The 15,033-nt window shown below is 39.6% G+C and overlaps 1 protein-coding gene across 1 annotated transcript in view; it reads left to right on the forward strand.

Annotated features, from left to right (window-relative positions):
• The first annotated feature begins 3,713 nt into the window (after positions 1 to 3,713).
• The window catches only part of LOC126192627 (splicing factor 3B subunit 2), an 88,944-nt gene continuing 77,624 nt past the window's right edge, over positions 3,714 to 15,033 (forward strand). The window contains exons 1-2 of the mRNA XM_049932617.1: positions 3,714 to 4,035; positions 10,092 to 10,187. Of these exons, the coding sequence (XP_049788574.1) occupies positions 3,994 to 4,035; positions 10,092 to 10,187 (138 nt within the window). The 5' untranslated portion in view covers positions 3,714 to 3,993. The remainder of the gene's footprint in view (positions 4,036 to 10,091; positions 10,188 to 15,033) is intronic.

Here is a 15,033-nt window from a genome sequence, read left to right on the forward strand (position 1 = left end):
ACAGTACGCCTGGCGTAAATCTGCCCTCTCCATTACCATTTCTCTCACCAATCCTGATATGTAGTGGCCTGGAATAGGCCAATTCATTATAATAATTATTACTAAATTGGATTGAGGTCGAATGGAGCATTGATGCCATGCAACATGCTTTGTCTTTGCATGGGAGTTGTTTACGTTACGAAAATTACCCCGGCCTTTGTGGCTGAGCGGTTCTAGGCGCTACAGTCTGGTACCGCGCGACCGCTATGGTCGCAGGTTCGAATCCTGCCTCGGGCATGGGTGTGTGTGATGTCCTTAGGTTAGTTAGGTTTAAGTACACTCCTGGAAATTGAAATAAGAACACCGTGAATTCATTGTCCCAGGAAGGGGAAACTTTATTGACACATTCCTGGGGTCAGATACATCACATGATCACACTGACAGAACCACAGGCACATAGACACAGGCAACAGAGCATGCACAATGTCGGCACTAGTACAGAGTATATCCACCTTTCCCAGCAATGCAGGCTGCTATTCTCCCATGGAGACGATCGTAGAGATGCTGGATGTAGTCCTGTGGAACGGCTTGCTATGCCATTTCCACCTGGCGCCTCAGTTGGACCAGCGTTCGTGCTGGACGTGCAGACCGCGTGAGACGACGCTTCATCCAGTCCCAAACATGCTCAGTGGGGGACAGATCCGGAGATCTTGCTGGCCAGGGTAGTTGACTTACACCTTCTAGAGCACGTTGGGTGGCACGGGATACATGCGGATGTGCATTGTCCTGTTGGAACAGCAAGTTCCCTTGCCGGTCTAGGAATGGTAGAACGATGGGTTCGATGACGGTTTGGATGTACCGTGCACTATTCAGTGTCCCCTCGACGATCACCAGTGGTGTACGGCCAGTGTAGGAGATCGCTCCCCACACCATGATGCCGGGTGTTGGCCCTGTGTGCCTCGGTCGTATGCAGTCCTGACTGTGGCGCTCACCTGCACGGCGCCAAACACGCATACGACCATCATTGGCACCAAGGCAGAAGCGACTCTCATCGCTGAAGACGACACGTCTCCATTCGTCCCTCCATTCACGCCTGTCGCGACACCACTGGAGGCGGGCTGCACAATGTTGGGGCGTGAGCGGAAGACGGCCTAACGGTGTGCGGGACCGTAGCCCAGCTTCATGGAGACGGTTGCGAATGGTCCTCGCCGATACCCCAGGAGCAACAGTGTCCCTAATTTGCTGGGAAGTGGCGGTGCGGTCCCCTACGGCACTGCGTAGGATCCTACGGTCTTGGCGTGCATCCGTGCGTCGCTGCGGTCCGGTCCCAGGTCGACGGGCACGTGCACCTTCCGCCGACCACTGGCGACAACATCGATGTACTGTGGAGACCTCACGCCCCACGTGTTGAGCAATTCGGCGGTACGTCCACCCGGCCTCCCGCATGCCCACTATACGCCCTCGCTCAAAGTCCGTCAACTGCACATACGGTTCACGTCCGCGCTGTCGCGGCATGCTACCAGTGTTAAAGACTGCGATGGAGCTCCGTATGCCACGGCAAACTGGCTGACACTGACGGCGGCGGTGCACAAATGCTGCGCAGCTAGCGCCATTCGATGGCCAACACCGCGGTTCCTGGTGTGTCCGCTGTGCCGTGCGTGTGATCATTGCTTGTACAGTCCTCTCGCAGTGTCCGGAGCAAGTATGGTGGGTCTGACACACCGGTGTCAATGTGTTCTTTTTTCCATTTCCAGGAGAGTAGTTCTAGTTCTAGGGGACTGATGACTACAGAAGTTAATTCCCATAGTGCTCAGAGCACTATTGCCACAATTTAATCCTCGTACCATGGAAAGATGAGTGATATCAGTATTTATGTCAGTGGTGTCGAAAAAAACCTGAAATTGTTAAAATTGAACAGAGCTTCAGGGCCTGATTAAATCCATGTCAGATTCTATACTGAAATTGCATTTGAGTTAGCCCCTCTTTTTACTGTAATCTATCGTAGACCCCTTCCTCGAACAAAAATCTGTGCCCATTACTTGCAAGAAAGCAGAGGTAACACCCATTTACAAGAACGGTTGTAGAAATGATCCACAAAATGTCGTCCAATATCCTTGACACTGATTTGTTGTAGACTCTCAGAACATATTCTTCGTTCGAACATGATGAGGTATCTTGAACAGAATTACCTCCTCCTTACCAGATTCCAAAAGCATTGATCATGTGAAACCCACTTTTCTGACATGACGTACTGAAAGCTTTGAATCACGACAATGAGATACGTGCAGTATTTCTTGATTTCCAAAAAGCATGTGACTCAGTACCACCACTTATTGTCAACAGTTCCATCATATGAGGTATCAAGTGAAGTTTGTGACTGGATTGTAGGCTTTTAGGTAGGGAAGACACAACGCATAATTTTAGATGGAACGCCATCGTCAGACGTGGAAGTAACGTCAAGTGTGTCCCAGGGAAATGTTTTGGGACCTTTACTGTTCATCTTTTTATAAATAATAAAAGTCTCAGACTTTTGCAATTGTTGCAGTCGTCTGTAACGAATTACTGTGTGAAAGAAGCTGTATACATATTCAGTCAGACCGTGATAAGATTTCAAAAGATAACCCAGGAAAATTGCCCCAATTTAATTCTCGTATCATAGAAAAGATAAGTGATATTTGTATTAGTGTTAGTGTTGAGCATTTCAGCTTTTGCTTTGCTGCAAATATTCATAAGTGTGAAATTGTGCCCTTGACAAAACGAAGAAAACATAGTATCCTATGACTCTAATACCAATGAGTCACAATTGGAGACGATCAACTCATACAAATACGTGGGTGTAACACTTTGTAAGAATATTAAATGGAATGATCACAAAGGATCGATTGTTTGTAATTCATGTTATTATTAGCTCAGCTAATTGGTAAAATACTGAGGAAGTGCAAATCATTCATGTGACCAGTTCTAGAAGTCTGCTCAAGTGTATGGGATCCGTTCCAAAGATTGAACGTATACAGAGAAGGGCAGAAAGAATGGACACATGTTTGTTTGACCTGTGGGAGAGTGTGGCAGACTCTTGAAACTAGACGTAAACTATTCCAAGAAAATCTACAAACAAAGATTCAAGAACCAGCTTTAAATGATGACTCTAGGACTATGCTATAATCCCCTGCGTATCGCTTACATTAGAGATACTGGAATGAAGATGAGGATAATTACAGCACGCAGATAGGCATTCAAACAATCATTCTTCCCGTGCTCCACACGCGAATGGAACGGGAAGAAACACTAATAACGGTTACAATGGGACGCACCAAGTGTCATGCACTTCGCGGTTGTTTGCAGAGTAGAGTTGAAGATGTATTTATTTTTTATTATATTTTATTTATTTATTTGTAAGCATCCATTCATCGAATATTTGACAGTGGATAGAGGTTACAATACCAGATATCTTTGACCTTTGAAAGATCGATGAATAATTTTTTTAGTGATTTGTGGTGACTTATTAACTGTGTATCATTATTTTCGGTGTTAAAACATGGGAAAAGTTTTGTTTACTAATTGCCCAGAAATTGTGAAGATACTGAAATTAAATGAATCTGCTTCTGAATCTTGTGTGGAGTAATTTTTGGTTTTCCGTACTGAATTTACTATAGATTAATTATTTCGTTGCGTTGACAGGCATTTCACGCGCATTCACATTTCTATCACTGCTTCTTCCGGATGTATATTGTATAGTCTTTGATGGTTGAATTGTTTGGGAATGCTGATCGTATAATGTTGTTTGTTGAACAGACGCGTGAAATGTGTTGAAGTAGATCGTGATTTGTCCCTCAACGACAATTATTGTTTTATTTAATTTGAGTGGTGTTATTTCTGTACGTGCTGAGGTTTGGAGAAATTTGTGAGTGCTTCAGTTTGTTGTGATACAGCTGAATGGAGATGTTTTTGTCGTTGCTGGGAGGTTGGCGGTAGTAACGAAGTTGGCCTTTACGTAGTTGTGCTGTTCTTTCGAAGATGGATCAACAGAAGCAAGATGAATTGCTGCGGCTGCAGCAGGTATGTATTTATTTTACTGAGCTACAGTAATATTTACGAGGAAACATACTACCCGCCAGTGACAAGTGCAGACCAAGTAAAAATATAGGCCTCATCTGGCATCGTAGATGAAGTACAGATTTTAATTATTAGTGGTAGCGAATTAGTGACACATTGAGGCTAGAGTGTGATAATGGGCGCTCCTGGAATTGTAGCTGAGTTGACAGACTGATGTTTGGTGTAACCCGAGGACTCAGTTGAATGACTTGTTGCAACCAGAAATTTAACTACAAGTTCAGACTTCTAGGTTTGTCCAAGATGACTTCAGCAGAAAGGAAATGGAGAAAATAACTGCGTAGCTACTGATTAGTTGTTTACAAATGATAAACGACTTGTTTCAACATTTTATGTTATTCCTTGAATAATTGTTCAGTCACATATTGAGGATTTTAGCGTCATGCTTCTTTAAAGTTTTTTGCGGAGGATTACATTTGTTTGGTATTTACGAAATGTATTGCATACCGGTAAGCCATAGATTTTATATTTTTTATTCAGATAGTTTGAATATGTGCTGCTGTTACTGAGATTTAGAACCTACGCAGTAAGTTAATTTTACCTGTTTTACCGTGCTAGTGTACTTTGTAGTGCTGGTAAATTTAACCAACCATAATTAACGGTTTTGCTTCAAATGTATACGTAGACAGCTTTTGAATCTGGTCTCCTGACTCATAGATGTCTGTAAGGCCCTTGCATTTTTAGCTCAGTTTAATTTTTCTCTTTTTAACAGTTCATTATGTGGCAGAGTAAATTAAATTACCCGAACTCTAAGTAATAATCTCGATTACCAATGATATACTTAATTATAGGCCTAATTATTTTGTTGGGAGCAAAAATATCGTTAGCCATATAGTTTAATTATGGTATAATTCTTATGTATCCCAAGCCAGTTCGGAATCCGACAGAACAGCTAAGATTTATTTTTAATTATAGAATGTAGGCCTATGGGAATCACCAAAGTCTATGTATGATCTTGGATAAATTTGGATAAGGAGCTAGAAAATATCAACAAAAAGTTACATAGACTGATAAATCAAATATAATTCAGCACAATAAGGCTTAATCTGTATCACTTCAGGGTGGGGGTTACCTTCATAATCGCGGATGTTATTGAATTTAGCATTTGTTAAAATGAAGGACTAAGTGAGGAACATGTATTTTTTTGTTTTTCTCAAAAAAAAAATCTTTTCTGAGATTCAGCCCTCCAAAGATGACACTGCACATACCATTGTGATGAGCCAATTTTGGAAAAAATTTAAAATGCTGTCTCTCTGCAACAGTTCTAGATATTTTGTTGGTTTTTTCTTTTTCTTTTTTTAATTGGAAGATAATTGCTTCACAAATACAAAGAAATCCTCCATTTGGACTTATCTGTCAAAGTTCTTTTACTATATTGCTCTGAACTTTTTTAAATAATTTATGGAAAAATGTTTTTCAGAAATGCCAAATCTATAAAATTTGGATTTTTTCCTGTTGATTAGTACCATATAGTTCTAAATTCCCTGAAAAGGTGAGCTTCCACTTTTTGGTTAGCCTAACAGGTTTTATAAACAATTGAAATTTTTGCGATACGTAACACCAGTTCCTATTGGTTCAACAGGAACTCATCACCATGCACCAGTGGAAGATACTGAAGCAGTGGAATGCAGTTTTAGTTCGTTGACTGACTAATTTCAGTACAAAAAAAAGATTGGCCATAAGTTGTATAAATTGAAACCTTTAAGTCTTTGGACCTTTCACATACATTTTGGAACCATTTAAAATGCTTGAAAAATGAGTCTTCCTACTCATCTTTCAAAACTAAAATTATGTTAAATAAGGCTAGGTTTTCATTTTTATGAGCTTGTTATGTGATAATGTGGTAATAAAACAGGTTTTATATATCGCAAAAATTTCAGTTGTTTATAAAACTTGTTCAACCTAGAAGTGGAAGCTCTCCTTTTTAGAGAATTTATTACTATATGGTACTAATCAACAGAAAAAAATCAAAAATTTATGGATTGGTATTTTTGAAAAAAAATTTTTTTCCCATAAATTATAATAAAAGTTCAGAACCCTGTAGTAAAAGAACTTTGACAGATAAGTTGAAATGGAGAATTTCTTTGCAATCATGAAGCAATTATCTTTCACATAAAAAAAATTTTTTTTCAAAAATTTGTGTCTTCAAAATAGTATGCACAGTGTCATTTTTTGGAGGGCTGTATCTCAGACCATTTTTTTTTTTTAGTAAACAAAATAATACTTGTTCCTTACTTAGTCCTTCATTTTAACATATGCTAAATTCAATAACATTCGAAACTATGAAGGTAAGATTTTTTCCTAGCCTGCCTGAACCGATATAGACTATGCCTAAAGAAAACAGTAAAACATTACTAATGGCGGTAGGAGAAATCTGTGCACAGGCATCCCATTATAAACTGTAGCCAGAAAATAATAACACCTTCGTTCTTAATCGTACATGCATAAGTGTTTACACATATGCGCATGGGTGGCCATTGTAAACTGTAGCCACCGGAAATACAGAAGCGTCTGATTCCACCCGTCACAGATATGGTGGAAACGACCACACATATGACTCCAATATGGCACCTATGGCGTCATTACGTAAACATGACCACAAACACGGAAATACATTGAAAAACCAAGACACACACGTTCCACAAAAAACCTAATGAAACTATCGGGACAAGCATGGGAAATTGGGGGTGTTTTGGATGGGGACAAAGTAAATATATACAAACTTAGACACACACCACTGTACCAAACCACAAAAAATGACGAAAAAAACCAACAACACAAAACTCCCCAAATTCCACTAAACACAATCTCCTCTAGAATCGGACACTTCCCTTTACCTATATAGCTCAACACCAGCTCCTGATCGCACAAATTGGAATCGAACACATCCCTTGACCTATATAGCTCAACAGCAGCTCCCGATCCCACAAATTGGAATTGAACACTTCCTTTGACCTATATCGCTCAACAGCAACTCCTGATACTGGAACAGCCACAACCACACGTTGGAATCGAACACTTCCCTTGACGTATATAGGTCAACAGAAACTACAGATACCAAATCATAAAACCCAAAACTACAACCACGTCCACAATCTTCACTACCTCTAAAAGCACAAGAAACCAACAAAATTGGAATTGAACACTTCCCTTGACCTATTATCCTTAAGACTTCTCCACATACAGCCGTCCCTGGTCCGAGACGCCGAAACTTTAGTAAGCCTCACTTCTTCATGACATACTGAACACTTCACGACTTCATCCAAAAATCCGAGTAGTTGAAGAAATTTCCCCCATCATCGCCGACAACCGAAAACTGTCAGTCACATCCCTACCTACCAAAGACATAACAAAAGCAATCTACCAAAATTCACACACAACAAACAGAAAAAAACTATAATAATGTTGAAATGGCAAAATTAAAATCGTTAACTCACTGAAAAATATTCCGCTGAAAGCACAGTCCCGATACCACACACTTGCAATGCTAGCTATCACGCAAATGAACCCAAAACGCCACGTAACACACTACCCATAAACACACCACCAGAGAGAACCACCAACCGTAACAATATGCCACCTATAAACACGCCACACATGCAATCTAAACCAAAAATATCACCTAACACACCACCAGAGAGCACCACCGATCACATCAAAATGACACCTACAAACACGCCACTCTCACAAACTAAATTCCACGCCGTCGTGACCTCACACACCACAACAGCCTTACGTCAGGTGGGATTGGACACTTCGGTCGACCCTAGCCACCATTACCAAAATATTTTTCTAAATCTACAAATGGTATTAATGTATGTTTGCTTTTCTTAAATCTCTCTCTTAAGATAAGTTGTGTGACCAGAGTTGCTTTGTGTGTGTTCTTACATTCCTTCAAAAGCTAAATTTGATTTTTCTTTGGATTGACTCCTACCATATGTTGCAGCTTTCCAAAGATAACTTGTTTTGATATTATGCCACCAAGACATATTAAAATGATGGTGTGGGAATACAACTGCCAGCATCCACTTTCTTTGGAATTGGGTGCTTTACCTGTCTTGTATGTCATGTATACCAAGTAAGACACTTTTTTATCATCGGTTTTCCCAAGGATATAAATAATTCTGGGGGAATATTATATATTCCAGATGCCTTATGTTGAATTTGTCAGTTTCTTCTGTTAGTGTTCCATTTCCTCATAATCTAGTTGCTCCTTTCTTTCCATATTACTGTCTTCCAGCTGCTTTCCTTTATACATGGTGTATCATAATTAATAGTGAAAACAGGCAGTGATGGAAATGTAAAATAATATAAGCGAAAATGTTCCAGTAAACATGGGTCTGCAAATAAGCTATTAGTGAAATAATTGTGAATGTGTGTGACTTGGTGGCAGATGCACATCCTCAGACGGTGAAGAAGGCTGGTTGTCAGCTTGTGGAGTTGTAGTATTCTGGTGGATATCATCATCATTCTTACAAGATATTTCAGTAATGTAACTCATTATCTATATCTGGTGCTTCCTGAGACTGCTCTTTGAGTGGAATGGGTCCAGTACTTAACATCTGCAGCCTTATCTCTCCATGGTTAATTCCAGGCGTTCCCTCTGGGATCTGTGGCCACTGGATGCGCCCTCAAGCCAGCAGTTGTCGCCACCCAGGATAGAAGAATGGATTTCTGAAGACATTGGTCCACAGGATACACAACTTGTCAGGCCCACATTGTTTAGCAGGAGGAATAGAACATCTCTGGTCAGTTTTCTGCAAGAATGTATACACGGCCAAAGAGATTCAGAAGGCATTTCAACCAGTCACTCTGCCACATGATAAAAAAGAAGCTGAAACAAGTGACATATCTGCCGTATGCAGAGTCTATTTCCATAAAAATCAGCACAGGGTTCTCAGGAAGCACAACATCAAGTGTGTTCTCTGTCCACCAAGCAAGATCAATGTGAAAGATGACGTAGGACTACAGAAATTTATCATATACCTTCCCAATGTGGAATGTCATACATTGACCAATAATCTAGGACAGTAGACATCAGATGTAGAGAACATCGAAGGCTCACCTGTCTAAGACAGACAATGAAATCAACCATTGCCAGACACTGACTTGAACTCAATTGTTCCACAAACTGTGATGAAATTAGGGTTCTGGCACAGACCGTCAGACGGGGGCAGTGTTATAAGAGAATTAATAGAGATAAAGGTGATGGAAAATCTCATGAACCATGAACACTGGGTACCAACAATGTGGAGCCTGGGATCCTGCACTGGATTCCTGAAAATGCAATGGGGGCAACAGTAGCAGCAGCAGCAATATCATTCTATGACAACAAGAACTGAGCATGTGGACATGGGAAACAAATATCAGACAGAGCACCAGCACAACGGGCTAAGATGGAATGCCTAAAATTGCGTCCAGTGGGTACAGACTGCAGAGGGAACACCTGGAACTGCTATGGACCAAAAATGGGATACCAGCACACCGACAGGCACAGCAGACCGAAAACAGAACTCTTATGAATGCGTCCAGTGGGTATTGACCACAGAGGGAATGTCTGGAACTGGCCATGGAGGGGGAAGGCCATGGGTACCAATACTGGACCTGTTACACTGAACAACAACATCATCAATATAATAATTGTCATTAATGCTAAAATTTACTGGGTATTTAGATAAGTAATATCAGTATATTACTTTTCTCAGTTACAACCTCAGCCACAGTACAACCATGACAAGATAGTCCAAGCATGATTATTAATTGTCATTTCTTTAATAATAATAATAATAATAATAATAATAATAATAATAACAGTAATGTGCTGTGAAGCTATAAGGTTGAAGGACCCCTATAATTATTACTGCTTCCTGGCCCAGTACTTCCACTTTCTTTAAAAGTTAAACTTAAGAGCTACACTTAAGTATCTGTCACATATATATTTTAATTAGAAATAAAGTAAATAACGTATTGGCGTAATTTTCTATCATTGACTTGTTTTTCAGACTGCTCTTGCCGAGAAGCAACGAGAAGAACAGGAACTGTTTCGTCTGCAGCAGGAAGCACTTCTAGAGAAGCAGCGGGAAGAAGAAATGAGACAAGTAATTTTAAATATCTTCTTGATTGTGTAACACACCCACTCGCACTATAAATGACTATAAAATAAAATTTCCATTCAAGTATACAAATTATTTGCATTATCCATGTCACAATATTGTGGTTTTTGCAACATGATAATTGAATTGTGGAGAAGGAAGATGTTGCGTAAATACTTTGTTATGTACTTGTTTGAATTGAACATGTCAAAGATTGTTGGTCATATTATTTAAGCTTGCTGCAAAAGTAGTGAGGTGACTCTTGAGATTTTTTTGTATCATTTGGCTGCACATACTTTGCGTATGAAAGGTACTGATCCATTTCGTTTCCTGTTTTAAAGACAATTTATTCACACAAACCAAAATGAACTCGACAGCACTTCCACTCCCTCCCTCCCTCCTTCCCTCCCTCCCTACTGGCTCACTCATTCCCTGTGTTTGCAGCTGCAATCCCCCTTATGATCTTGACAGTGCTTGGTACATATAGTATTGTTATAATTATAAAAAAATGTGCAAAATTATTTAGGCTTGAAATTAGGTGCAGCAAAAAACATAAACATATTTTTCATAATTAGCTTATGAAAAGATAGAGATTTTGAGGATTACATAATGCATGATGAAACTGGGTAGATAAAAAAATCTACTCACCAAATGGCAACAGAACACACACATAAAGGCAATTGTAACTGGCAAACTTTCGGAGCCAGTGTGTGTGTTCTGTCACCGCTTGGTGAGTAGATTTTTTTTCTATCCAATTAAATAATTTGAATATAATAGAGGGAAACATTCCATGCAGGAAAAATATATCTAAAAACAAAGATGATGTGACTTACCATACGAAAGCGCTGGCAGGTCGATAGACACACAAACAAACACAATCATACACACAAAATTCTAGCTTTCGCAACCAACAGTTACTTCATCAGGAAAGAGGGAAAGACGAAAGGATGTGGGTTTTAAGGGAGAGGGTAAGGAGTCATTCCAATCCCGGGAGTGGAAAGACTAACCTTAGGGGGAAAAAAGCACAGGTATACACTCGCACACACACCCATATCCAACCACACATACACAGACACAAGCAGACACAGCATGTTTGTGTGTCTATCGACCTGCCAGTGCTTTAGTATGGTAAGTCACATCATCTTTGTTTTTAGATACAATTAAATAATTTTGTCAATAATTAATTGTTTTGATTGTTTTTGTCATTATAGTACGTGTTGAGTACCTTTAACAGTTAGTGTTTCAGCATGTATGTTTTCGTTAGAATTAAATTACTATTTCACTTGTTTCAGCTGAGGTAATTCCATACATCAAACTTAATTATTGTATGCAAAATTCAGTTGCCTATCTTGTATTTAAAACAAGTAATTAACACATATTTACATCATGAACAATTTTTTTCGTTGCCTTATCAGGCTTGAACAAAAATTCTGGTGAAGTGTGTTCAGTCTCAAATGTCTTTAAACAGTAGCTAGTGTAAGTTGAAAGTTTAGGCATGACCATAAATGCAGGATGTTGCAAAGTCTTTGCATCAAACATTTAGTGTGATAGGGTATATCACATCAAGGGGAACAAATTTTATTTGGGACAAAATGTTTGTTGGTGCTTCTCAGCGACACTAGGTGTCCTTCAGTATTTTCTGGTACAAGGACGATAAGATTTCACCAAACTGGCAGTCTTTCAACAGGTGTGATGCATACTACCTACGCCAGTAAACTGAAAGTGATTGTCAACAAGAAAACCTTAAGAATGAGTTCCTCTAAGCAGAGAAAGATATTTTAGAAGGGAATTGATAACTTCAATTTTTTGGGCCTATTTCTTTCATTCGGAACAGACTACTGTATTATAGGCAACATGCAGGGCATATGTAGGTTGCACAGTGCGCATGCTATGCTGTCTCTCAGGGGCATAACCAATACAAAAGGAAGCCTTGTGTAGTCAAGAAGTGTCACGGAACATTTTTTCTCTAACGAAAGCCGTTCCCCCTGACCTGTCCTATCGCTTCTACGCGTTATATTCAAAAACTTTGAAACACCATGTGTGTTGTTGTTGTGGTCTTCAGTTCAGAGACTGGTTTGAGGCAGCTCTCCATGCTACTGTATCCTGTGCAAGCCTTATCATCTCCAAATAACTACTGCAACCTGTATCCTTCTGAATCTGCTTAGTGTATTCACCTCTTGGTCTCCCTCTACAATTTTTACCCTCCACGCTTCCATCCAGTACTAAATTGGTGATCCCTTGATGCCTCAGAAAGTATCCTACCATCCGATCCCTTCTGCTAGTCAAGTTGTGACACAAATTCCTCTTCTCCCCAATTCTGTTGAGTACCTCCTCATTAGTTATGTGATCTACCCATCTAATCTTCAGCATTCTTCTGTAGCACCACATTTCGAAAGCTTCTGTTCTCTTCGTGTCTACACTGTTTATCGTCCATGTTTCACTCCCATAAATGGCAACACTCATACAAATACTCACAGGAAAGACTTCCTGACACTTAAATCTATATTTGATGTTAACAAACTTCTCTTCTTCAGAAACACTTTCCTTGCCATAGCCAATCTATATTTTATATCCTCTCTACTTTGACCATCATCAGTTATTTTGCTCCCCAAATAGCAAAAGTCATCTACGACTTTAAGTGTCTAATTTCCTAATGTAATTCCCTCAGGACCACCTTCATTTTGCTTTTGTTAATGTTCATATTATATCCTCCCTTCCAGACACTGTCCATTCCATTCAACTGCCCTTCCAGGTTCTTTGCTGTCTCTGACAGAATTACAATGTCATCAGGAAAATTCAAAGTTTTTATTTCTTCTCCATTAATTTTAATTCCTACTTCAAATTTTTCTTTTGTTTCCTTCACTGCTTGCTCAATTTACAGATTGAATAACATAGGGGATGGGCTACAACCCTGTCTCACTCCCTTCTCAGTCACTGCTTCCCTTTCATGCTCCTCGACTCTTTTAACTGCCATTTGGTTTCTGTACAAATTGTAAGCAGCCTTTGTAATTTTGTATTATACACCTGCCACTTTCAGAATTTGAAAGAGCGTGTTCTATTCAACGTTTCAAAAACCTTTTTTTTTTCTAAATCTACAAATGCTAGAAATATAGGTTTGCCTTTCCTTAATCTATCTTCTAAGATAACTCATATGGTCAATATTGCCTTGTGTGTTTTAACATTTCTACGGAATCCAAACTGATCTTTTCTGAGACTGGCTTCTACCAATTTTTCCATTCGTCTGTAAAGAATTCGTGTTAGTATTTTGCAGCCATGACTTATTAAACTGGTAATTTGGTACTTTTCTCATCTGTCGACACCAGCTTTCTTTGGGATTGGAATTATTATATTCTTGAAGTGTGAGGCTCTTTCACCTGTCTCACACATTTTGCTCACCAGATGGTGGAGTTAAGTCATGGCTGGCTCTCCCAAGACTATCAGTAGTTCTAATGGAATGTTGTCTACTCCTGGGGCCTTTTTTTGACTCAGGTCTTTTAGTGCTGTATCAAATTCTTCACGCAGTATCATATCTCCCATTTCATCTTCATCCATGTCCTCTTCCATTTCCATAATATTGCCCTCAAGTACATCGCCCTTGCATAGATCCTCTATATATTCCTTCCACTTTTCTGCTTTCCCTTCCTGGTTTCCCATCTGTGCTCTTGATTTTCATACAGGCGGTTCTCTTTTCTCCAAAGGTCTCTTTAATTTTCCTGTAGGCAGTATCTATATTATTGCTAGTGAAATATGCCTTTACCGCCTCACATTTGTCCTCTAGCCATCCTTCCGTAGCCATTCTGCACTTCCTGTCGATCTTCTTTTTGAGTCATTTGCATTTGTTTTTGCCTGCTTCAGTTATCACATTTTTATATTTTCTCCTTTCATCAATTAAATTCAATAGCTCTTCTGCTACCCGTGGAGTTCTGTTAGCCCTCTTCTTTTTGCCTATTTGATCCTCTGCTGCCTTCACTATTTCCGTCTCTCAAAGCTACTGCTGTATTTCTTTTCCATGTTCTTATCAACCATTCTTTAATGCTCTCTCTGAAACTTTCTACAACCCCTGGTTCTTTCAGTTTATCCAGGTCCCATCTCCTTAAATTCCTGCCCTTTTCCGGTTCCTTCCGTTTTAATTTACAGTTATGGTCAGAGTCTGCATCTACCCCTGTAAATGTCTTACAATTTAAAATCTGGTTTCTAAATCTCTGTGTTACCATTACATAATCAATCTGAAACCCTCCAGTGTCTCCAGGCCTTCATTCATGATTCTTAAACCTAGTGTTACCTATTATTAAATTATGCTCTGTTCAAAATTCTACCAGGCGGCTTCCTCTTTCATTCCTTATCCCCAGTTCATATTCACTGACTACTTTTCCTTTTCTTCCTTTTCCTACAGTCGAATTCTAGTCCCCCACGACTATTAGATTTTTGTCCCCCTTAACTATCTGAATAATTTCTTTTATCACATCATACATGTCTTCAATCTCTTCATCATCTGCAGAGCTAGTTGGCATATAAACTTGCACTACTGTGGTAGGTGTGGGGTTCATGTCTATCTTTGCTATAATAATACGTTCTCTATGCTGTTCGTAGTAGCATTTCCACGTTCCTATTTTTTATTCATTATTAAACCTACTCCTGCATTACCCTTACTTGATTTTGTATTTATAACCCTGTATTCATCTGCCAGCGAACTTCACTAATTCCCACTATATCTAAATTTAACCTATCCATTTCCCTTTTTAAATTTTCGATCCCACCTGCCCAATCAAGGATCCCTAGAACGCCATTTTACTCGTGATGACGCCATTATCATTTAATCATACAGTAAAGCTGCGTGCCCTCGGGGAAAAAT

The sequence above is a fragment of the Schistocerca nitens genome, chromosome 1 (assembly GCF_023898315.1).
Source record: "Schistocerca nitens isolate TAMUIC-IGC-003100 chromosome 1, iqSchNite1.1, whole genome shotgun sequence".
Classification (NCBI taxonomy): Eukaryota; Metazoa; Arthropoda; class Insecta; order Orthoptera; family Acrididae; genus Schistocerca; species Schistocerca nitens.